This window comes from Fundulus heteroclitus, chromosome 13, assembly GCF_011125445.2.
Source record: "Fundulus heteroclitus isolate FHET01 chromosome 13, MU-UCD_Fhet_4.1, whole genome shotgun sequence".
NCBI lineage: Eukaryota > Metazoa > Chordata > Actinopteri > Cyprinodontiformes > Fundulidae > Fundulus > Fundulus heteroclitus.
Genome location: NC_046373.1, coordinates 25,521,068 through 25,544,410, shown reverse-complemented (window position 1 = coordinate 25,544,410; position 23,343 = coordinate 25,521,068). Strand labels below are relative to the sequence as shown.

General features: G+C 37.7%; 2 protein-coding genes across 5 annotated transcripts in view; one reads left to right on the top strand and one right to left on the bottom strand.

Annotated features, from left to right (window-relative positions):
• The window catches only part of LOC105921420 (collagen alpha-1(XIV) chain-like), a 443,569-nt gene extending 422,701 nt beyond the window's left edge, over nucleotides 1–20,868 (top strand). For 3 of the 4 annotated variants that reach the window (XM_036145490.1, XM_036145487.1, XM_036145489.1), the window contains exons 35-45: nucleotides 7,687–7,782; nucleotides 7,861–7,914; nucleotides 9,364–9,417; nucleotides 9,559–9,612; nucleotides 10,212–10,283; nucleotides 12,462–12,497; nucleotides 13,525–13,591; nucleotides 15,263–15,451; nucleotides 16,014–16,091; nucleotides 16,240–16,395; nucleotides 19,308–20,868. In XM_036145490.1, the coding sequence (XP_036001383.1) occupies nucleotides 7,687–7,782; nucleotides 7,861–7,914; nucleotides 9,364–9,417; nucleotides 9,559–9,612; nucleotides 10,212–10,283; nucleotides 12,462–12,497; nucleotides 13,525–13,591; nucleotides 15,263–15,451; nucleotides 16,014–16,091; nucleotides 16,240–16,395; nucleotides 19,308–19,594 (1,143 nt within the window). In that variant the 3' untranslated portion in view covers nucleotides 19,595–20,868. The remainder of the gene's footprint in view (nucleotides 1–7,686; nucleotides 7,783–7,860; nucleotides 7,915–9,363; nucleotides 9,418–9,558; nucleotides 9,613–10,211; nucleotides 10,284–12,461; nucleotides 12,498–13,524; nucleotides 13,592–15,262; nucleotides 15,452–16,013; nucleotides 16,092–16,239; nucleotides 16,396–19,307) is intronic. The other variant, XM_036145488.1, reaches the window with a different exon arrangement.
• On the bottom strand, nucleotides 903–7,677 carry LOC118565278 (CD209 antigen-like protein D). Its single transcript, XM_036145493.1, has 6 exons — nucleotides 5,798–7,677; nucleotides 4,814–4,933; nucleotides 4,637–4,708; nucleotides 4,409–4,536; nucleotides 2,238–2,353; nucleotides 903–1,414 (listed from the first exon to the last, which is right to left on the bottom strand). Exons 1-6 carry the CDS (start codon nucleotides 5,958–5,960, stop codon nucleotides 1,276–1,278), a joined length of 738 nt encoding a protein of 245 aa, XP_036001386.1. The 5' UTR covers nucleotides 5,961–7,677; the 3' UTR covers nucleotides 903–1,275.
• Nucleotides 20,869–23,343: the final 2,475 nt, after the last annotated feature.

Here is a 23,343-nt window from a genome sequence, read left to right as displayed (position 1 = left end):
AGTCCTCAAAAAAGAGGCAAACGATTCAGTTAATTTTATTTATATACGGTTAACACAAGTCATCTCAAGACACTTTAAACTTTAAACATGCTTTTTCTTCATTCAATGAAGTGATCAGAGGTGGCTAGAGCAGCCAAAAACTCCCCTCCAGTAACGTAAAATGGACTGAACTTATATAGAGCTTTTCCAGTCATACTGACCACTCAAAGCGCTGTACACTAGACCCAATTTCTCCCAACCACACTCAATAATGCACACACCTTCATGCAACGATACGCAGATAGGTAGGCAACTTGGGGTTAAGTGCCCTGGGCAGGGGCACATCAACATGTAGAACCAGGAATCAATCCCACAACCTTCAGATTGATAGACAACTACTCTACCCAATGAGCCACAGTACATCTTTCTCATTTTCTTTTTGATCCACTGTATATATGAAGATACGCTGTATATAACTGATGCACCTTTTCCTACTTTTGGCACCTTCTTCTGACTATTGATTGACTATTGAGCCGATGGGACAAATTAATTTCTCCAATGTGAGATCAAATAAAGCCTATATTATCTTATCTTATCAGAGCTGAAGTGAAACTGCTCTTAGAGGCAAAGTATTTTAAGCTTATTTAAAGCTACGGTTGGTCATTCTGTTCAGGAACACTTTTTGTTAAACTGGGTAAAATGGTCCTTACATCTTAAAAAAAGTTAATATATAATGTATTCAGAAAAGGAGGTTAAAAACTTAGATCTCTGTGAGAGCTACAGCAGTGTGGGTTAATTTAAAAAAAATTCCAGCATGACACAGGAAATATGACTTTGCTAAAATTATTTATTTTCTTCTGTACCAAAGAACAAAACAAAAAAAAATGCCCTTTATAGGCTAATCCTAATTTAAGACTGAAAAATTACTCCATCACCTCCTTTGTTATCTCGTCCTAGTTATTAATTCTTTTGAATTTTCATTTTTACATTTATTTGTACATGGTGCCGCATTTTGTATAATTTTCAAGTATTCCTTACTTTAATGCAACTTTCTTTTTTACTTTACATTCCTATAAATCTCTTTGAAAGCACCTTATGTGTAAATGAAGTGGTACAAATAAAGCTTGCATTGTGGTTAAAAAGTAATGTTAAACCTTTTACATAATGAAAAGACTTTTCTTTGTTGTATATGTTTGGCTTTATTTAGTAGATACATAACACATCGGCTTCTGCAGACAGAAATTTCAGAAATTTCTTGGACAGTCAAATCTGTTGCGTCTCCCAGTTTACATGCTTTCATGCAAGGTTCCCAACGTTTCTACTTTCACAGATCCAGTGTTTTTGTCCAGTGTTGTTGTGCATCCACCATCCCCGCTGATCAATGTATGCTTTGGACTCAGCCTCTGGCAGGCTCATTACTCCTTTTTCCCACAAGCTGTAAAGAATCAACACACCCCAGTCAGAGCCAGAAATCATCATAAAGTGCTTGGAAGATTTTTTTATACACATTTACACACTGAAGGAATTTAGGATGCTTATAATTTCTGTTGTGCCGTTGGATTTTATGCAAGTGTCCATCTGTAGCATAAATGTCCTTTATTCTTTTAAATCAATTGATAATGTTTTTACTAAAGCTCATTCCAGGTCAAGCCGGAAGTGATTATGTAAAACTGCTCCAGCAAAAATTATAAATTTTTAGGCTCATAGTCAGGCTAAACTGCTGTACAGAATACATTTAAAAATACCTAAATTAATAATTAATAATTTATAAAGCACCCTAAATGACCAAACAGGATTAAAGTCCTGTACATATTTCATGAAAAATATTTATATTACAGATGGCAGTACACAGAGATTTAAAAATTTAGCAGTCATCTTTATATTCTTAAAGGTGTCAACACACTATTGTAGCATTCTTCTGATCAGCCTTAAAACTTTTAATAAGTCTGCAGAAATTGAAAAGAAGAACAATTTAAAACTTTATTTGATAAATTATTGATGCTCTAATGAATTTGCCGCCAATTACAAGTTTGGTGTGATCTTATAACCTTCAGATAAACGTGACTTTTTATTTATCCCATATGAGCCTCTGTTCCAACTTTAGGATGTGTTGGCAACACGATTGTTGGATCTGCTACAGATGGATTGAAAATGTCTGATATTTATTGTAGCTTGACATGGTTGCTTTTATTTTCTGTTGCTGCACTTATCAGTTGACCGTAACATTTTTACAAATTGAGATAGTATAAACTGCTCACCTATGTATTAGTTCTGATCCATCTACCCACTGCCACTTCATTTTCCAGTCTGGGCCTTCCCTAGTCTGAAGACCGATCCAGGAATCTCCATGTATCTTCATGCTTTTGACAAACTCCTATAGAATTTTAAAAAGCAGAAAATGACTTTTGACAATGTACACTTTTATTTTGTAAGACAGAAAATTTTACCAAACATTTTTCCTTGTGATTAATGTTTTGCCATTTATTTTATCTGATGCCAAGTTACAACAAAACAATATTTAGAACTGATTTCAAATGAAAGAAATCAGACAAGGTGAAGCAGCGCACTATAAAAAATTAACAAGGATAAGAGTCTGTTACTCACAAATGAATTACTTGAGTCCCACACCACTGCTGCCACCATCAAACTACCCCTTTATCATTAATGTAACGGCAGTCTGGAAGTTTTGTTTTTATAAAAATATAAAAACAAAACAAAAATTATAGATCAAAGCAAGTGTATCCGAAATAATGGTGGTATTAATATAAGGTCTAAGCAATGGTGACTGATAAAATCATTCAATGGTCATTTATAAGTGTGTTGATACACATACACTGCAAAAAGGAAACTAAAAGTATGTTAAATTTTCTTGAAATTAATGTATTTTTCCTTGAGTAAATAAGACTATTTGCCATTGGAATAAGATTTTTGCACTTAAATTACAAACAGTTCATATCCATCATCTTATTTCAAGAGCAGGATATGTAATTGTCTTATTTTAGAGGTAAAAATACTCATTCCAATAGCAAATAGTCCTGTTTTCCTGCACAAATCAAGGAAAAATATAGTCTTTCTAGAAAATTTCGCTTACTTTTAATTCCCTTTTTGCAGTGTAGATACCATATACTGGCCCCACTTAATTCTTTAGAGTAAAGTAAATGTAAGACTAAATCACTTTTTTCCCCATGATATAATTACATTTTCTAAATTTGCCTGAGTAAAAATGAAATACTGCCATGTATTTGTTATAATTTAACAACCTTTAAGCATCAAAGGTAGAGTTAGTGCAAATTAGCCTTTTTATAAATTGGTGACCTGCAGAAAGAATTGAGGCTTTACAAACTAAATCTCTATCATAAGAAATCTAATGATTTATAAATGAAATAGTGTTTAAGAGCAAAATTATTGTTACTTCCATATTCCATACAAAGAAATACTTATAATGGGAGAGTAGGTATGAGCAGAGAGGCATGTAAATGTACTGTACAAAAAGCTAAAAAAAAAAGAAAAAGGTTATTTATTTCTGCTGCTGGAATCAAATTTCGGAAGCAGTTACAAGTTTAAAAATGAAAAATTAACTTATGCTTTTCAAATATTCGCAACTTGCTTATGCCTGTTTAATAACATCATGATCCATAAGCCAGTGATTCATGCAAAATCACAATCATCATCCACAATCATCATCAATCATAATTGTTTACTTTTTTTTCTCACAATCACAGACTAATTTAAAGACTTTGGTACACATGTTTAACAGGGGTACCAACAACTCTGGAACAAGCTCTAAATTCAGGTCTATTTTCTTACTAGCAACAATTCTTTAAACTTACAAATATTACTAATGTTTTATCCTGTTTAAACTACACGGTGCCAACAAGGTTTGTGAAGTCCAATTCTGAGGGTTATTTACTTAAAATGAAAATAATTCAGAGTACCACTGTCTCTCTCAGTTAACTAGACCACAATTGATGCAGGATTAAAAAAAATGAAACTGAAGAGCTTATACCGAAGAGAAAATAAAAAAAATAACAAATTAACATTCATTGTTTATTTAACATTATCGTTTTTGACCACTAGGTGGCAGACCAGACCTACAAGCCACTGGATGTCAGCTTTAACAGCAATTATTGCATTTATTTGGCGTGGAGAGCTTAAGATTGTATCTCTGTCTTATTATGTTTCAATGTCTCTTAAAGTAAAATAAATAAACGTGTTCCTGTAATTATTATCATCAGAAAAAGGGGTGAATGGTTGCAACTGATTCTTCGTCTGATTGGATGCATCAGCCTGTGATATTGCCTTTACTGTGGCAGTTCGATAACAAATGTACGTATTATTACAGTAATTGTTCTGACAATGTGAGCAGTCTTCAACAACCACCATCTCTTCTTATTTGTTATTTAGCACAGAATAATCTTAACAGTCACACCTGTTCTTCGTTGCTGTTTATTACCACCAGATCTCCTCCTTTGCTCTGACAGTCTTTCCTGCTCTCTGTCCAGTTTTTCTTCTCGGCGGACGCATAGTAAAAATGTGACACACGAAACTCCTGCCATTCTTTTAGAAAAAATGACTTATTGTTAATTTTGTTACTGAGAAACATTGAATTCTGCATGAAAAAGATAAATATCTCTATAGAAAACAAAAGCAAACGTACCTATGTTGCTCTGGTTCTGCTTTTGTTGACATGTCCAACTGGGTTGCTCTGGTTTCAAATGAACTGATAGATCTACGTACATAAAACCCCAAGTGAAATACAATAGGCATGAATGCTGAAATGCATGTTTCAAAGCAGGAATATTTGTGACTGAATAATATCCAAAGTTTTACTCACATAATACGAGCAGCACACTAATCCCCACCAACAACAGGAGGCACAGCAGACCCAGTGTTAGTGCGACAGCCTTGTACGGGTTTCTTTGAACGGTTGCTCGACGCTTTTTAGTCCGAGCTTCTACAAGAACAACGTTTAACTTTATCTTTAGAAGTAAAATCTGAAATATATAACAATCAGAATTACGAACTACTAACTTCATACAGCAAAAAAAGTGTTTCCTTAGAGTGAAAGGGAAGCTTATGGCTGTTAAATACCTGCAGTATTGTAAGGAATGAAGCCCAGCCCAAACAGGCCTTCATGCAGGACAAAACCAATTATGTTTAATTTAAAAAGCAATGAAGAAATTGTAAAGCGCTTAGGGAATAAAAAATATAATGGTTTGCATTGACACAAGCTGTGTGGAAACATCTGCCACCATGTTTGTTTTTCCTCAAATGACAATTTTTAGCGATGTTGTAAATTCAGCCACATCTGCAAAAGGTTCAGAATGAGGTAGATAAACATGAGAAACTTCTACTGGTAATTTATTTTCCCCAGGCCATCATGCACATCATAAAATCAAATTTACAGTTTTTGTCCCTTTACATTAACAGAATTTTTTTTTACCTTCTTTTACAATTTGTTGCCAAAGTTGTTCATGTAATTCATATTAAAGTTACTGATATAGGTAAACAGCAACACACATTGCATGAGGAAGGACAGTTAAACAACGTCTTAGAAACTTATACAAATGTAATAAACATTATTTTCAGTTAAACATGTAGTGCTTGTATTTACTTTTCTTAGAAGGTTTTTAACTCATTTTCAGAAGACGAAACATAACTTATTCAAACACCCAGAAGACTCCTAATCCATCCCCTTTTGTCAGTATATCATCATATTTTAAAATGTAGTGTTTTTTAACCAGTATCAAAATCATCTAGCACAGATATCATAAAGAAATATTAGTGCCGTGAATGTTTATCATTCATTAAAACCTACCTCGGATCTTCCTGGAGGGATTAACCCGAGGAACAGGACATGTTTCTACACTCTCGTAGATGTCGACCACTTTCTCCACTGCCTCCTGTCCTTTTCCTCCCATTTCTTTGCTGAATCTCGCTTTCATGGTCTGATCTGGGTCCTCGTAAATGTTGCAAGACATCTCAGGGTGGACTGCAGCAGACGGTTCCCTGTACCGCTCTGCAGGACTTCAGAAATAGTTTAGAATATTCAGCCTGAATTGCAAAGTGGATTAAAAAAATGTTCTCCTAAAACCTTAATAATTGGGACAGCGGTGCTGAAGTTTACCTCCAAGGTTGTTGTTTCTGTGTAAATAATCGTGTTTAAACAGGAAGTGATGAGATTGTTATCATGGGAGAACATTTACGTACTCGATGGTTTATCACTCCTTAGTGATCATGAGCATGTGATCCATGCTCATGATTGCTTTTTTTTTTTTTTTTTTTTTTTTTTTTATAAAATAAATGTAAAAATATGTAATAAATGTGATTTACTAGCTTATTTTGGGAGGTTTTTCCATAACCAGGACTGTTTCTACAGGATATCCATGGTTTCAAGGGTTCTTACTGTAAAGAAAGAGGATTCTCTTTCTTTAGGTAAAAGCTGATTAAATATCAGGTTAGCTCTAAGTGTTTTAAAACAGCTAATATTAAATCCAATTTCCTCCTCTGAATGATGTGAGCAACTGTTTGAACTTGTTTACTTTAGATGTGATGTGCGACGATCAGTGCGATTATATCTTGCTTTACATCCTTTCCCTTTATCAGATGTTAACAGGAAATAAGGCAAGAGACGCTTCGAGAGTCAGTCAGTTTTTTAACAGTTCTTACAGTTCATCCAGAAGGTTTGAATAGATATTTAAATTAAACCAGCCCTAAATGATGAGGAAATTACCAACTTTAACCATAGATAAATGTTAATATAGAGGTTGATTAATTTAGAATGCAGCCTTTTCCATATTTCCAGTGCAATGTTGAATGCAATTTCAATATAACATAAAAACACAGCAGCAATTTCTGGGATGTATTAACTTTCCTTAATGACCTCAGAAAGCGCTGTGCTTTTTTTTTTTTTTTTGCATTCGGTGAGGTTTGAACATTGCATAATACAGTATAATCTGTTTCATAATATCTTAGAAAATGGTTGTTAAACGAGCGAAACGGGCAGTGGATTCATGCTTCATATGTTATGGGAATTCTATACGTCATGTAAGACACCAGAAACCGTGTTCACATTTCTATAAAATTCAGTTTTTGGATTTTTTCTTCATTCTCATTTGAGAAAAGCAGTTGAGCGACCACCTTGAACGAATTCGGTTTGGCAGGTGGAACCTTTTTCAGAAAAAAAAAATGTTTATGAAATGTGTTGCACAACAGATCTTTATAGGAAGAAGTTGCCAAATCCACCAAAAACCACTACATAAAGCATATAAACATGACACGATCACATAAATGAAAGACGCATTAAAAAGACAAAACCTAAGCAAATATAAAGCCAGTAGATGATAGAAATGAAGCAATCCTTGGCCTTTATGGATAAGGTGACGTAAGAATTAAAGTTTGTCGTCCCAATTTATGGGCGCTAACAGTTTCTGCACATCTCAGGTTTTTATTTTGTCTGAAGACCATTAACGTGTTTTAAATGATTTCCTTTTGCAAACAGTAAAGGACGGTTGTAATGCGATCCTTGTGCCTGGTGTTGGTCCGGACTCTGGCAGCAGCATTCATGATGAGCTGCGTGACAAAAATAAAAGCATCCAATAGTATTTTAAAGATATTTACACATATATCTGTTTATGTCATAACAGGGTTGGTATTTTTTAAGTTCAGGCTGTAACCTCTTCCTCTTTTTGCTTCCTCTTTCCTCAGGGGCCCGCAGGTCCTGTTGGAGATATAGGGGTACCCGGGCCTCAAGGACCTCCTGGACCTCAAGGACCAAGTGGCCGCACCATTATTGGAGCCCCTGTAAGAGCTTTCTACCTTGCCCTTCACAGTCTCTGTGGAACCACATTGATTTTCACAACGTGGCTTTGTCGTCTGCAGGGTTCTCCGGGAGAGAGAGGGCAGAAAGGGGAAGCCGGCCAACAAGGTCAACAGGTAACAACTGTTAAACCAGCATCCAGGGTCTGATCCGGGGTCATCATCAGGGGGAGTAGTGGCCTAGTTTAGAGAGCGGGGAGTTTGCATCATGGAGAAACAGCAAGGTTCTGGGTTTGAATCCCACAGAATGCTGCTCTTGGTCGCTGAGCAAGACCCTTAGTCCCAGAATGCCACACGCAGGCTACTCCCTGAGTTAAATGCAGAGGATAAATTTCATTGGAATGCATGTTACCATGACTATAAAGAATATTATTATTAGGCGCCTGCCATAGCATTTGCAATGCAAATACATGGCCAGGGCCTATTAATCTGCACCTAATAAGGGTTTCTTTATTATAGGTTATTTTTCTTCTGTCACTGTTAATACAGCCCAAACCGTAGGTCTTTGGTACAGTGGTTCAGTTCTGGGACTGACAGTCAAGAGGTTGTAGGATCACAACCCAGTGTGGCAAGTTTAGACAATTACTTTTTAACCCCCATAGTTTATATATCAAAATGTGCGTCTTCATCCAGTCAACTGCTGTTTTTGTATCAACCGCCATTTTGAGTTACCATGGCGACTTCATGATTAAAAAAAACATGCAAAAATCGCATTTTCTCCCTTTTTGAGGCACTTTCCAGTACATCATTTGGACCAAACTAACAGAGTAGCATCACCCCATGATACTGAACACAACCATGTTAGCAGCTAATGGCTAGCATGTTGCTAACCGGAAGTAGCTCTAGGAAGGTCCTACCAACTTCTGCTTGACAGAGTATGTATTTCCTTTACAGAGAAAGCTCCACACCAAATTTGGGCCGTATTAGATGAAGCATGTCTATTTTATGAGGTGTCAAACATCCATTTTTGATCCCTTTTTTGCCTCTGCTACATGCTGCAGACATGCTCCACAGACACCAAAATCACATAATCCACAATTCGACGCTCACTGTGATGAACGTAGGAATATCATACTCGCAAGGGTAGCATGATACACACCACGAGGCAGGCACCTTCTTAAAATTATTCAGAAATGTTCTAGTTATTATTATTATTATTATTATATAATTGTAGGGAGCGCTCTGCTCACCTGGACAGTCAGTCAACGAGAGGTGGGCGTGGCTTACGTTAGCGTCCTTCCACAAGTGACGTAAATCTAGGAGCAGCACCGAAATCTCGCTTGGTTGAGCGCGTGCTCCTGTGGGTTTTTATGGTTTAATCACAGAGCCCACATAACACAAAAAAAATCACTTTTACTCTCCTGATTTTCTGGAAGTATTTAACTGTGGCCCAACACCAACGCACAAGTTTTAACATGAAAAAGTCCGCATCCCAGGTGATGACCCCTTTAAGTCATACAGTCTTAGAAAAGTAAAACGTTTCTTCAGTGGTTCCCTTAAAAGTTTAGAGTATGTGTTTTATTGCTGATACAACTGGTTAAAATTTTCTCCGCTCGTTTCTTCCAGGGAGTTCCTGGAAGACCCGGACCTGTGGGAAGAGAAGGACCTCCAGGACCCAGAGTGAGTCTTAATGTGTTAATTTTACACTATGTCAGTACTGAAATTATACAAATCTTCTGGAGACTAAGGGAAAGAAGGATTATTGTTAAACACTTTAAGCATTTTGCAGGCTTTATCTAATATCTACATTCTCTTCTTCAGGGGCTTGCAGGCAAAGATGGCCCACAAGGCAGACAAGGACCCCCAGGAACTATGGTAGCTCATCATGAGTTGTATGAACCCGTTGACGTAGCAGGAGTGAGACAAATGAAGATGATTTACAGTTTTATTTGCTTTGTTTGTAGGCATGCAAAACGTTGAGTTATAAGTGTACCAATAACAAAAAAAAACATGAGCTTGGGTGAAAAAATTTCCTAATGTAGCAAAATAATCAATGATTCTGTGCTAAAGGCAATGTTGGAGCACAGTTTATTTCATCACCTCAAAGTGAAAAAAAAAACATAAAAACGTAATATGCAATTAAGTTATTTGGACTGAGTTAATTTAAGATAGAGAAAAATAAGTGGGTACCTGTCAGAATGTGTGGTTGTTTGGGGTTTCCTGCTGCAAATACAAAATGGAAAATCTGAAAATGTCTTTTCCATTGCCTTTGCAATGTTTTCTGGGGAATTTATGTCATGAAATAGTATAAATTTATTTAGTTTTGCACATTTTACAAAATGTTTAATAATACATTTAGAGCTAAGGTGCCTTTTTATTGCCAATGAGGTAATTCCAGGTAGAAAACCTGATGTCTAGAAAGAAAATGGTAAAGCTGTTGTATTAAACAGGATTCTTCCTTTTTTTCTGCTCAGGGGACTCCAGGAGCTCCAGGAGCACCTGGAAATACAGGTGCCCAGGGAAAACAGGGGACACTGGGACCACCGGTGAGTATGGAGATCATATAAATCTTTTTCTAACTATAAACCCCCTTTCTTGATTTTATTTGTTAAAGAAAACATTGTTTTAGATGTGAACTCATCATTTATATGTAAGAAACTAATGGACTAAGGTAGCACTGTGTAAATATCCAAAGGCACAGCGATACAGTGTCAGTCAGGCTTAGCTGAGTGTGTCAGACAGTCTTCAACCACAGTAAGGTGACTAACGGGGAGGATTAATGGCTTCCTGTCCGGTCTGTCATTGATCGTATTTGATACGCAGTCACCGAGATGAAAGGCAGAGTGAAGGGTGTTCAAGCTGCCACAAAGGCCGACATCTGAGTTCAGACCATTGTTTTGAAAAGAACTTAAACAGGTTAACCCGTTGTGTTGAGCTTACATAGTGCTACGGACAGCTTCCTTATCAGAAGCTTTGACCAACTCTTTTTACGGCACGAACAGCTCATTATTTCATCCCCCATTACCGAATCTCTAATTGTAATTCTCATTGTAAAGACTAAGCCTTGGTTCAACAAGATGCTTAATGAGGATTCTTGAATCTATTTTAAGATATGTTATATGAAAAATAAAGAAATGTAAGTCCTTTCAGCTGCTCGCCAAGCAGTCTTAGCCCATTACACCTCTGCAGACGGACTATAGGAAACATAAAGGGATACCAGGTTTAAAATGTTTAATTCAAGTTATTAAACTCTGATCTGCAAAATCCAAACCAAAGTAGGAAAGCTCTGCGGATGTTTCGACACAGCTCTCTGACATTTTGTTTCGTTTATTCTTTTTTTTTTCCCTCTTCGATGCCGTTTATTTTCATTCGAGAGAAGGAAACACGCATTTTGATAATGCCGCCAAAGACGAAACAAGACTGTGTGGGAGGCGATAAAAGCTGCTGATAAATGAGTTTGCGTCGCTTTGATAAAATGTTGTCAAGCATGTAATCACCGCTGCGTGGGCAGACCACAGAGAGCACTCATCAGCTAATTACAGCGCCACTGATAAGTTGTTGGTCTTAATGAGGACTTAGTGGAGAAAAATATAGCCCAGTAAGTGTTGGGGGATGTAAGTTTGGGGGGGGGGGGGATCTGTGTAATTTTATTATAGGCCTAATCTGTTTTGTTTTTGTTTATTTTATTTTTTTTTTGTCCTTTTGAATTTCTCTTACTGCTTAATCTTGAACAAACTGCTACATATTTTCTTAACCTTTCATACGTATTTTACAGAAAATTAAGGTACCAAGGTTAGACTCTACCTTAAAATTAACAAATGTTTTATTGCTGTAGCATTGTCTCATACTGAAAAATGTGGATGAAATCCAAACTTTAATTTCTGTATAATTAACTCAAAGGTTAAAAAAAAAATCACGTCAAGAAAAGTTTTTATTCTTGTTCTCAGGAGAACATGCAGATCAAGTAAGGCAGGTCTGTGCAGTTGCTAAACGCTAATGGGACTATAAATGGACTGTACATTGTTTACGGCCCATTTCTCTTCCAAGGAACCGATATTCCTTGGCACCATGAAATGAATCCCTGTGGATTTTAAACGTAAAAAAAAAAACGTGTGGACTCTAACAAAATAATCTAAAGAATTGGGTAAAAACTGTCCAAACAACAAAGACACTGTTTACTACACATACAATCAATCTTGTTTTGTTACTTTCTTGTTGTTCTGACCTAAATCCTGTGAAAACCATGTAAAATAAGGATCTGGAAATCTGAACGATCTGGAGAGACTGAGCTAAGAGGATTGGTCAAAGATGCCTCTTTGAGTCTCAAACCTTGTGAAACGTTATGGGAGAAAACAAAGTGCTCCCCTGCTGACTAAACAGGTTACAACAGGGGTACCAATAAATAATTTAATGTTGAAAAATAATAATAAATGTGTCATTAATAAATGTGTCAAATTAGAAGCTTGATTTTAGCTTTTTTTTGTGGCCAAAATGGGTAGATGTAGGGAAATATGAAAAAATACAAAAGAAAAGGGTTTTTTTTATCTACAGTATTCTACCCAACTTTAAATCTTGAATGCAGAATATTTTCCTAACCTTTATTGAGGCGAAATATGTTTTTGGGTCTGGAAAAACAAAAAATTTTAATACAAGTTTATATTGTTTATAATATTTGCATGTTTCATTCTGCATTAATGTTACCTCGTACCTTTTTTCTGTTGCAGGGTCCTCCAGGAACCAAGGGAGACAAAGGTGAACGGGTGGGTGTCTCTTTTCTTAAGGCAACAGTGTTCACCACCTTATTTTGTGGAAATCCTAGTAACATTAAATCTAATGTTTGGTTTAAATGTTCCAGGGAAATAAGTCAAGCATCTCTCCAAAGATGATCATATAAAGAAAAGTAGTATCACTTGGGAAAACATTGAAAAATATATTTTTACAGTTTTCAGTAATCAATAGAAAATCTTAATTGGAATTATAGCAATCAAATCAGATTTATCTGTTTCCCCTGGTGTTTTGTTGGTGAGTAGCTCTGAGTCTTTGAGGTTGGAAGGACTCCTTGCCATCACCCTAATCTTTACCTGTATTCAAGAAGGGACTCGGGTTAGGTCCCTTCAAAATATTATCAACCTCTAGAAGGTTGATAATATTTTGAATTCGAAGAAACATGTTGGTCAGATTAAAACATCACTTTTATCCTAAAGCTGCCCAGGGTATGAAACATTTTGAGCTTAACTGCAAATATTTATTTAGCTTTTAAGTTTAGAAGAAATGGCAACTATGTTTAGACACTTGCAGAGCACAAATTAGAACCCTGTATTTTTATGTATGTTCCATCACAAATCTCTGCACATGCTGGTCTATTATCTGATTGCAGTATTTAGGCTTCAATTATTTAAAGATTATTATGTTAATACAGCATATTAAATTCAATTTAACGTCCCAGTTTTAACATTTAAGATTTCATAGATAAGATAGGTCACTAGTTAATAAAATAATAATTTTAAGATTTTAAGCTATTCCCTGCTAATAAACTTTTTTAATTTGAAGCTCAAATTATCTATTACCAGAATAAAATAAAATAAAATTACTAAATAAAGCATGCTGTTTTCATGTTAAATGCAGTCCAATTGAAATAACTTTACATGGTGCACACATGCAGCTCCTTTGTAAAAGTCACAGAGATACACAGATGAATATCACAGGAACATAGCAGATAATAATAACCATACTTCGACCATTCCCGATAAGACTTAAAAGTAAATATTTTGTACCTTTTGTTTACAGGGTGACCTCCAGTCCACAGCATCAGTTCAGGACATTGCCAGACAAGTCTGTGAGCAGCTAATCCAAAGTAAGTTCAGAAGGGAGCATGACGTGGAAAGACAACCCTAATATAGGTGCTGAATTGTCTTTTTTACATGTTCTGTCTGGAAGTGTAGCAATAATAATTCCTGTCTTAATGCAAAAGAGAGCCCAACGGATTTCACTTTGACATGTGGAGCATTTCTGCATTCGCCATAGTGATCTGCTTGATTTATATATGCAAATACCTTTATTAGATTTTATTCTGGGACTATTTCCTGTTCAGTGGACACAAAAATGGGAAGAGAGAAGAGAAAAAAGGAAGAAAAAAAGATGAGGCAAAATGCCAAAAGGGAGGAAAGGTGACAAAATTGGAGGAAAGGAAAAGGAGAGAAGACGATAACATCCTTGACATCTGCTTAGCTATAATAATAACAGCAAAACCAATCAATAAAGTATCAGGTACAAACAAGCAACGTCTTGATACCATCCCTGAAGAATATACAGTATTATTTAATACGAGATGTATAAACTGACTGCTAAAGATAACTATAGGGTTTTCTCTATAGAAGTGAATCTGTAACTGCCTGGATCCAAGCACCTGTAGGTGTTTGCGAGAGTGTGCTTGCGTATGTAAGGTTTATCCATGAGAAAAATGCTCAATAGTGGTTGTGAGGAGCCAAAGACAGCCCCCCCCCCCCCCCCCCCCCCCCCCCCGGAGCGCCGAGGCAGACACCAGGGAAACCAGAACCCCAAACATCCGAAATGACCCCCAGAGCAAAGAGGCCCAAGTGGGACCAGCACCGGGATAGCTGCCTCCCCTATCCCAGGGAAGAGCAGAGGGGAGCCCCCAGAAACCTCCCCCTCGTCAACAGCCACAGAGCCAAAGCCCCCGGGAGCTGCAGCGACGAACCCATGGGCTCCACTGGCAGCCAGCTACGCCGGAGCAGATCCAGCCATGGCCCCATAGCCACAGGACCTAGGCCCCGAGAAGTAGCCGGCACGAGTAAATCAGCACACGCCCGAGCACCCAACCACTGACGCACAGGACCACCAACGCATCAGCGGGTCAAGGTGCCTGCCACCAGAGGGGAGCATGATTGGGGTGTGGGCTCCACACTTAGTGGAGACCTGAGATGTCCCAGGAGAACGGGCAGCTCCAGGCGACCCCCAGACCCCGACCAGGTGGCCCACTCCTCCAGCTGCTGAATTGTCTTTTGTCATTTACCATATCCATCCATTTTCCGTCACGCTTGTCCCTCGTGGGGCCGGGAGGGGTGCTGGTGCCTATCTCCAGCATTCAATGGGCGAGAGGCGGGGTATTGACCATATCATGGAATTTCAAATATGACAGTTTGTCACCAGGTCCCTGTATGTAGTAACAACAGAAAACAATTCTCACTTCAGCAATTGGACACTTGCTCTCTATTTACAGTCACATTGTCTTCCTGTAACATCTGTCTGAATCATCCGAAGGATAAAAGAACCTGAAACATCCAAAGTTTCCAAACGTTAACTCATCCTTTTGATTCATTGCTCACTGTTTGTTGCCATCATGGGTTGGTTTTATCCAACAAACTTTATACTGTGTTTTAGTCTAACTCTGAACATTAGTAGAATTTCCCTAAGCCGTATACTTTTCATCGAGCTAATTTAGGAGATAAGTGACGTTTATTTTCTTTCATCTTAGACTTTCTCACCTTTTTGTTCTCTTTTTCAGGCCACATGTCACGCTACAACTCTATCCTGAACCAAGCGCCCAGTCAACCGGTGTCCATCCGCACAGTGCCTGGACCTCCAGGAGAACCTGGTCGTGCAGGTCCCCCAGGGCCCGCGGGAGAACAAGGACCACAAGGAAGGCCAGGCTTTCCTGGCCAGAATGGTCAGAATGGAAATCCTGGAGAAAGAGGTAAAGAATGTCAATTTGCTGAATTCTATTGGCTTTGTGATTTTCCAGTTACTGAAAACAGAAAATCAAAAAAGGGTAGTGTGTTAAATATATAGTATAGTAGTTAGTGAATAGATGGGTGTAAAAGATGGGTTAGCTAATTTGTTTATAATAAAGAAGAAATGTTGTTTTTCATCTAAAAGTATATTTTTCATAAATTAAGACATGCTTTGATACGTTTCAGACTATTGTCACAAATTGGCCTCATACCTTGTAACAAACGCCTGTTGATGCATGTTCAACACATACCAGCTATCATATTGAAAGCCCTTCGCTGCTTTTTAACAGTCCCAGTTAGTGTTTTCATGTTCACACTTGTAATTTATTTTAAAATCTTATAGACAGCAAAACACTTTTTTACACACTGTAAATGAATTCTGGCAGTAAAAGGATGAGAAAAATGTCTGTCGGTGGACTTTGGGATTCTGATTTGTAATAGTGTGGTTCAAAGGGTAAAAGAATAACCATGTGTACCTTTTTCTGTTTTCTAGAAATAATTGTTTTCTTTTATAACTATTTCCAGGTCAACCAGGAGAAAAGGGGGAGAAGGGATCTGCAGGGGTTGGTGTCCAGGGCCCCAGAGGACCTACAGGACCTCCTGGTAAATCATCATAATAAAACCACAGTCCCACACATGATCTGCGTTTAGTTTTTTTTATCTATTTATATAAAGGTAGTGGCAATGTTGTGGAAAACTTGCTGATTAGCCTTGCTTGTGCCTGCTGAACACTGTACTCTCCTCTCCTCAGGTCCCCAAGGACAGGGCAGACCTGGCAACCAGGGTCCATCAGGACGCCCTGGAAATCCTGGAAATCCTGGTAGGCCCGGAGTTCCTGGACCAGTCGGGCCTCCAGGACCTCCAGGATACTGTGATCAGAACTCTTGTTTGGGCTACAATGTTGGAGGTACGTAGGCTCTGAAGGAACAACTGCGTACGATGCATGCTGTATCTCCAGGCTCTTTAAATGTCTTAATGGTATAAACTATAAAACTGAGCATGAAAGTATTTCCCTCGCCGTGTTTTTTGGATTGATCGAGGGTCCTCTGGTGAAACGTTTAATTCAATAAGCTGCTTTTCATGTTGGAAAGCTTCGACTGAGTTAAACAGTTTGCATGTTATTAAAGTCCTCCTTCCCACGGTCTCTGTGTTTGAAGGTTAAAACATCAAACACCTTCAAACACACTCAGTTACAATACAGGATTCGGGTTTACTACTATCTGTCTGTGTTTGGTTGTTTAAACTGCATCGTTGCATGTACATTGTGCTTGTTTTGGATGAAATCTACGAGCCATGTGTGAACTTGATCACTGACGAAAACCTGCTAAATGACTGGTTTAGCCCCCTGAGTTGCTCTGAGTTCACTAAGAACATTAAAATTGACAAATGGCAATCATTTGTTTGTTGAAACATCCATATAAACAATACTGAAACGCATACTTAAGTGTAAAAGTGAAACAGGTACAATTTTATGAAACATTTAATTCACTCTAAGTTTTTGCTGGCTTTCAACTAAACATTTTTAGATCCAACAGAAAAAGCAATGGTAATCAAAATACATTTAGAACCAAGTTTCCAACGCTGATGTACACACAGGACATATATAATTCTAAGTTATTATATTATGCAATTAGTCTCTTACGAAAACAAATAACATTAGAATTAGTATTTAAAATGTAAAGACACAGCAACAAACAAAAACAACACGTATTAAAAATTTTAATAGAACTGCTGGGAGCCTTGTTTTAAAGTTGTTGCCTGCAGCAGCTGTTTGAAGGTGCATGGTTTGTTCCACACAATAGAAACCAAATTACCAAAAATATATATATTTGTAACTTGTTTAACCTTAGTTATTACCTGAGTCTTAATTACAATAAACACTTTGAAGATGATCCATTGGGGGTTTTCTGATTCATGAGTTAAACAAGTAGGGATTACACTACACAGCAAAGATCTATAGCAGTTTTGATAAAAACAAATTGTTTACTCCAAGCTAGGGCTGGACAATAATTCAATAACAATATATATCGATTGATAGACGTATATCGATGATAGAAAAAAGGGTAAATAAAAAAGTCAGAATAAAAGTTTTCCTTTCTTTTTGCATTCTAGCCATGTAGGTTAGTATTACAGTCATTACATCCTCCCAACCAATCACAATGCAGACCCAGGAATTAAGCCCCGTCCCCTTCAAAGAGTTCATAAAGCACGGTTTCTTTTTCTTTTCTAAAAACTTGCGGTTTTTGGTAAAAAGTTGACTGTATAAAGGGTTGAGTTTGAATTCAGTGTTATGTATCTAAAAAAAGGTCGCTAAACAACGGCATAAAATGGCCAGGCCTGCACTTAAAATACATGTTTAGAGTTAGTTGATAATTATCTATATCGATCAATATATTTTCTATTTCATCGATATGCTTTTTTTTTTCATATCGTCCAGCGCTACACCAAACAAAAACCTTTTTAGTACAGACACCCCTGCAGGAGTCATCTTTTCCCAATAAATGCATGGTTATGTTGATCTTTAATGTGTTTTGAAATTAGCTGTCACACTATTCAGAACCATTCAGAACCAGACTGAATGGTTCTGCACCATACAGCTCATGTCGTGGCAGGCCATGAGGCAACGCATGCATGCTTTAACCTTTTGCCTTTGTGTTTGTTTGTCCACCATCCTCTTGTCCCATTACTGTCGAGCTTCATCTGCAAAGTGTTACAGTGACCACTGAACTGTATCTGCAAAGAAACAACAGCAGGTTACAGCTTTAAGTCTTGCAGAGGCTTCAAATTGATTAAGGGGAAAAAGGTTTCATCATTGCCTTAGCAGATTAAAATATCTGCAATATCTAGATATGTAAAGCTCTGGGGTTTATGGTCGAAGCAAATGATTTAGGACAAAAGCCAAACATCTTTTACTACCTGCCACCACACAAGCCAATATGCAGCAAGTTGTTGTTCCAGGTGCTAAATATTTAGATCAAATTAAGAAAAAACACTTGATTTTCTACAAATATTTTTTGATGATGGGAGAGTGAATTAGACATATCACCTCTGCAGTTTTAGCGCAGAGTAATACAACAATAATCACATTCTATATAAACTATTGGTTTGAATATATTTCAGATGGTTTTGTATGTAATCTAAAAAAAGAACATCTAAATATTTGTTTAATTTATGAGACTGGACAGTGCTTAGTCGAGTTAAACCTTAAGCATGTCCTGACTGTCATCCCTTTCTGACTTTTTCTTCTAGATTATGATCATCCAGTTCCTCTTTTTTAATCCAAAGCCTTTACTGACTTTGTACAAATGCCAGTAACACAGATCACCTCTGTAAAGCAACTAAAAGCCTCTGTGCAAGAAAGGATCTTAATATAAACAATGCACGTTTTAACTTTAAGTAACATCATGTCTTGAGCGATATATTAGTTTTATGGTAGTCGTGACAGTCTGACTGTCAGCTAATGGATAACAAATCTAATATTTGGTTTTGAGAGATAAGGGAATATTTGAATAAAATCAAATGTTGCTTACTCTAACTTTAATCTTGAAGCAGTTTACCCTGAGGTTCTTTTAACTGCTCTTAGTTCTGTAACTCCATAACCTTGGTACTTATGGCTTGGTAACCCTTGCTAACCCCTTGTTCCTCTGTCTCTTACTCCTTCCTTCTCATCTCTGTCCATACTTCCGCTAACCAATATAAATCCCTCAAAACGCTGCTTTTCTTGGTGATGGGAACCGTCCATCCTCGGGGGCGCTCGCTGACCGCTTGCTCAACGTGGTGGCACTGACGGGATCATTTCCTGGGCGACCGGCAACGCAGAAGGCGAAGATGTCACTGATGTCCGCCGTATCCCCCCAGTCCAACTCCCGTCCAGCGTCTTCCCAAACTACGGAGAGGCTGAGGAGGACGACCCGTACCGGTACTACCAGCCCAATTACCCGGCGCCGCAGCCCGTTTCGCCTGATGACCCTGCGCTGGATGACGCTGAGCTCAGCTACCCCGATGTGTACCGCGGCACACGGAGCATAAAGGTGAAAGATGGGCAGGTCGGGTCAAAAAGGAGAATTAAGAGAGGAGTGAAGAATATTCCCGAACTAACTAACTGAGAGGAGGGAGCTGGAGGACGGAGGGCTGGTTGCTGTTTGTTAATTGGAAGGTATGGAGCCATTATGAACTAATCAACAAGTGCCTGATGTAGGGGGTTTCTTATGGACATCGGAGATGGAACAGGGGAGGGATAATGAGGTTGGGAAAACTTAATTCAACTATGCTATTGAATTGACTTCAAGTGGGAAAAAAATGATTTAGTTTTATTAATTTTGTCTGGGTCAAGCAAAGTGTTCAAAAAAGGTACTGAACTTTAGTTTATAAGACTGGAAAAGTGTCAGTATTCAATCTGATGTTTTGTTTTCAGTTTTTCTTTTTTCCCCCACCGCCTGGTTCTTAAAGTGCCTCGTAGTGTATTTCATTATACTTTAGCAGAGGAAAGTATCTTGTCTTTGAAGGTCCATTGTGATGCCTGTTAGCCAGGGAAAGTTTTGCTTGACCGTTTTATTTCGATGTTTGACCAGTAAACGTGTAAAATGGTTTTAATATAAAGATCTGTTTTAAAGTACAACATTTCATGTAATATTTTTATTTTCGGTAACGTGTGCATCGAGCTCTGTAATCAACACCACCACCCGTTTGTTTTATAGGCACCTGAAATTTGCAGCCAGAGATTTTTTTTTCTATCTTCATAACTGGTATTTGTGCAGTTTTGCATGTTCTTGTTTCATTTTATTACACAATGTACTAATTTCTGATCTGATAAGGCCACAGACACATCTAGCCTACTTAATCAAGATGGTTATGGCTAGAATACTAAGCTAAAACTTGTGTATTTGAGGAGGCTGATTAAACTACAACGTTCTACATCGATAGATAATGAGGGGGGAAAACGGATTGACGGGTGTTTTATTTTTTTTAAGTGTTAGCATATTGGTTTTTTTTGTTTTTTATCATTTCTATATTCCATTAGTCAGCCATGTGTTCCAGAGAAAATCCCATTGATCTTCATCCATTTCAAGTAATGTAGCGCACTAATTAATTTAACATACATGCTTGGTTTATTATATTCGTTTTTATGCTGGATTTTTTTCTATTTACACCCTTTTTTTTTTACTTGCCAGCGTGAACAAATTAAGCCATTATTTCAAACACACTTTCGATTTTGTAAACGTCTCCTCCGCTCAGTTTTTTTTTTCTTTTTTCTGAAGCCTTTTGTCTGTTATCGCAGCGTCTGATCAGGATGTTTAAACGGTAAAAGAAATCAAGGAAGTAATTTATTTTTTACTTGGTGTTGATTTTCTCAGAACAATAAAACTGAAGTACAAGCGATCGGAGTTGTGTCTGTGTGTGGTCTGGTTAATTGTGTTGCTCTCCTCAGCGGGGAACGCGACTGAACTGAGGGAACTAATTAAACCCAAACAGGAAGCTTTAAAAACGAGCGCTGCAGCCGCAGGAAGCTGATTGAACACCTGGCAGGATAGCTGGACCAGCTGGCGTCAGCCCTTCATGTTCAGCTCTTACGGGTTTGAATCTTGGAGCAAACTTTAAATAACTTCATATTTGAAGTTAAATCAGCAACAGGAGGCAAAGTGCTCAGCTGTGCTGTGTCTTGACTGGACTCAATTATAACACCTGTTTCAAGACGTTGGCAGAAGTTGAAACTTTACTTAAAGGTTAGAACGTCCCCTTTTATACTCCACTGTGGACACATTTCCAGTCACAGGTTTGCATCCATTCAATGGTATAATACTTTGGGGCATTTAAGGATTTATTGCAACTATTCTTGTTGTTAGTGTACTGAGTCTACTACAAAACTTGAATTTATTTTGTATTTTTTAATAAATGCTGTCAAAATTACACATGCAGGCTCAAATATACAGACAGAGAACTACTGATTCTGGGTTACATGGCTGTTTAGTTGCAAACAAACCCAATGTTATTTCTGAGCCTTGGAGAAGTTTCTGGCACAATTCTGGTTGGAGATTTGACGACTCTTATCAAGAATGGTGAAGCACTTTTAAATTTCTTGGTATCCTGATGCTGAATTGGCTTTTAAGTACTGTCAATCCACTTTTAGTCAGCTTAAGCTCTCATAAGGTGATGTAGGCCTGTTTTATCTCCTCCTAAAAATAGCTTTGATGTGCGTTTGAGATTGTTATCTGCATAGAACACCAAACTCTGTCCTTGTTTGAACTGCATGGTCCAACTTTTCCCCTCAAATGATGTTAGATTTGTTGATCAGAAACATTGCAAATATTACCAAGGGTCAAATCTGCTATAAACTGCTGGAACACTTGTAACTTGTCAAAAGATTGTGCCAACCAAGAAAGAATCCAGTTTTCCTAACCTGTCTTATATTTTAAGCTGCACACGTGGCCAAGCCAAATGTCTTCTGACAGAAAGTTTTAAGGTCAGAGTGGACAAATGCTGAGCTTTAAGTTTGCAAAGAAGTCATGGTGAGATTCAAAGATTCAAAGAATCTTTATCTTCACCGTGCGTTACCGTGGCCAAATTTCCCTTTAGCCGCTCTGGTTCAGAGTACACATAATGAAGGCAAACAGACAAACAAGGAGGCAATGAAAAAGGGTGAAAGTTTTTTTTTTTGTTTGTTTTTTTTTTTTTTACCTTGTGGCATTCAACAGAGATTAAAAAGTAAAAGGATGATTCAGAAGTTGTTTGAACTAGTTGTCTTTCATGAGTCACATATAACAGATAATGAGGTAGCAAGGTGTTTATTGTGCAATGATGATATGAGGCTTCGTTCACAGAAATGGGCATTTAGATATTCTTAGATAATAGTGTGCAGGAGAGGCTGTTAAACATAAGAACGCTGTGGCAACTGTTGAGCATATTGGTGGTAGTTTCATACTGAGGGTCTGATTCGCTCCCACTAGTAAAGTAATGCACAGATCGGATGGAGCAACAAAAACACAGAACTATGGCTTAAATTCTTCAGCTTCACCTCAAATCAACAACTACACAGCTTTAACATGAGCTCAATTTATATTCTAACTTACATTTATTATAACTTACTGTTATATTAGATGTATGTTACTGGTTTCCACGGGTTCCTGGTCTAATCAAGAATCATTTACACCGTTTCTCAGGCGCTAATATGAAATCTCAGTTATTAAAAGCAGACAGGGGAAAGTTTTTTTCTTTTTTTAAGAGGATGTAAAAGCTAAAATTATGTGGTTTTTTTAGTGATACTACCAACATTATTAGGTCACCCTTTGTTTGTACAGGCAGTGTAAATTTTGACCAAGAAGATCTGTTCTAAACATTCTGGTGATGCAACTGTTTTAAATGTCCTATTCTCTCGATGCGACCATCATGATAAGTCTGCCATCTATGGACTCAGTGCAGTCTCAGCAGCTGCAGCACAAACAGGATCAGGATCCCGCTCGTCCAAAGGGCTAAAACGAATAAATCACTTGATTCACATTAAGAAATCATCAACTTATTCTGTTGTTCCTTTTTTCAACATATGTGACAAATAATTGTCCAAAGAAGATGACGTTCTTTAGTATTGGGGATTGTATTCACTGCTAGTGTTATAAAGTGGGAACAAGTCTTTACAGTGGGATAGTCAATAGCAGGTCATACCAGTAACCCTCTCTACTCTTTAGGGGCGAGACACCAACCGATGCCTCCGTCCTATTAGTGATATCCCACAGGTCCGTCTATCTGCTCCAGCCAGACTTACTCTCATTTACCCATTTTAAGGCCTTTTATGACCTGAATTAGATATTATCTTGGGAAATTTATGCAGTGATGGTTCAGTTCCAGCTTCCCTCCCTGCCAT

Excerpts from the sequence above, each read along its gene's own strand:
- LOC118565278 (XM_036145493.1), bottom strand. The coding sequence starts at position 5,960 with ATGTCTTGCAACATTTACGAGGACCCAGATCAGACCATGAAAGCGAGA. Across the intron at positions 4,934-5,797 it reads TCCCTCCAGGAAGATCCGAG|AAGCTCGGACTAAAAAGCGT; the intron begins GTAGGTTTTAAT and ends TTGTTCTTGTAG. Across the intron at positions 2,354-4,408 it reads TAAACAGCAACGAAGAACAG|GAGTTTGTCAAAAGCATGAA; the intron begins GTGTGACTGTTA and ends AAAATTCTATAG.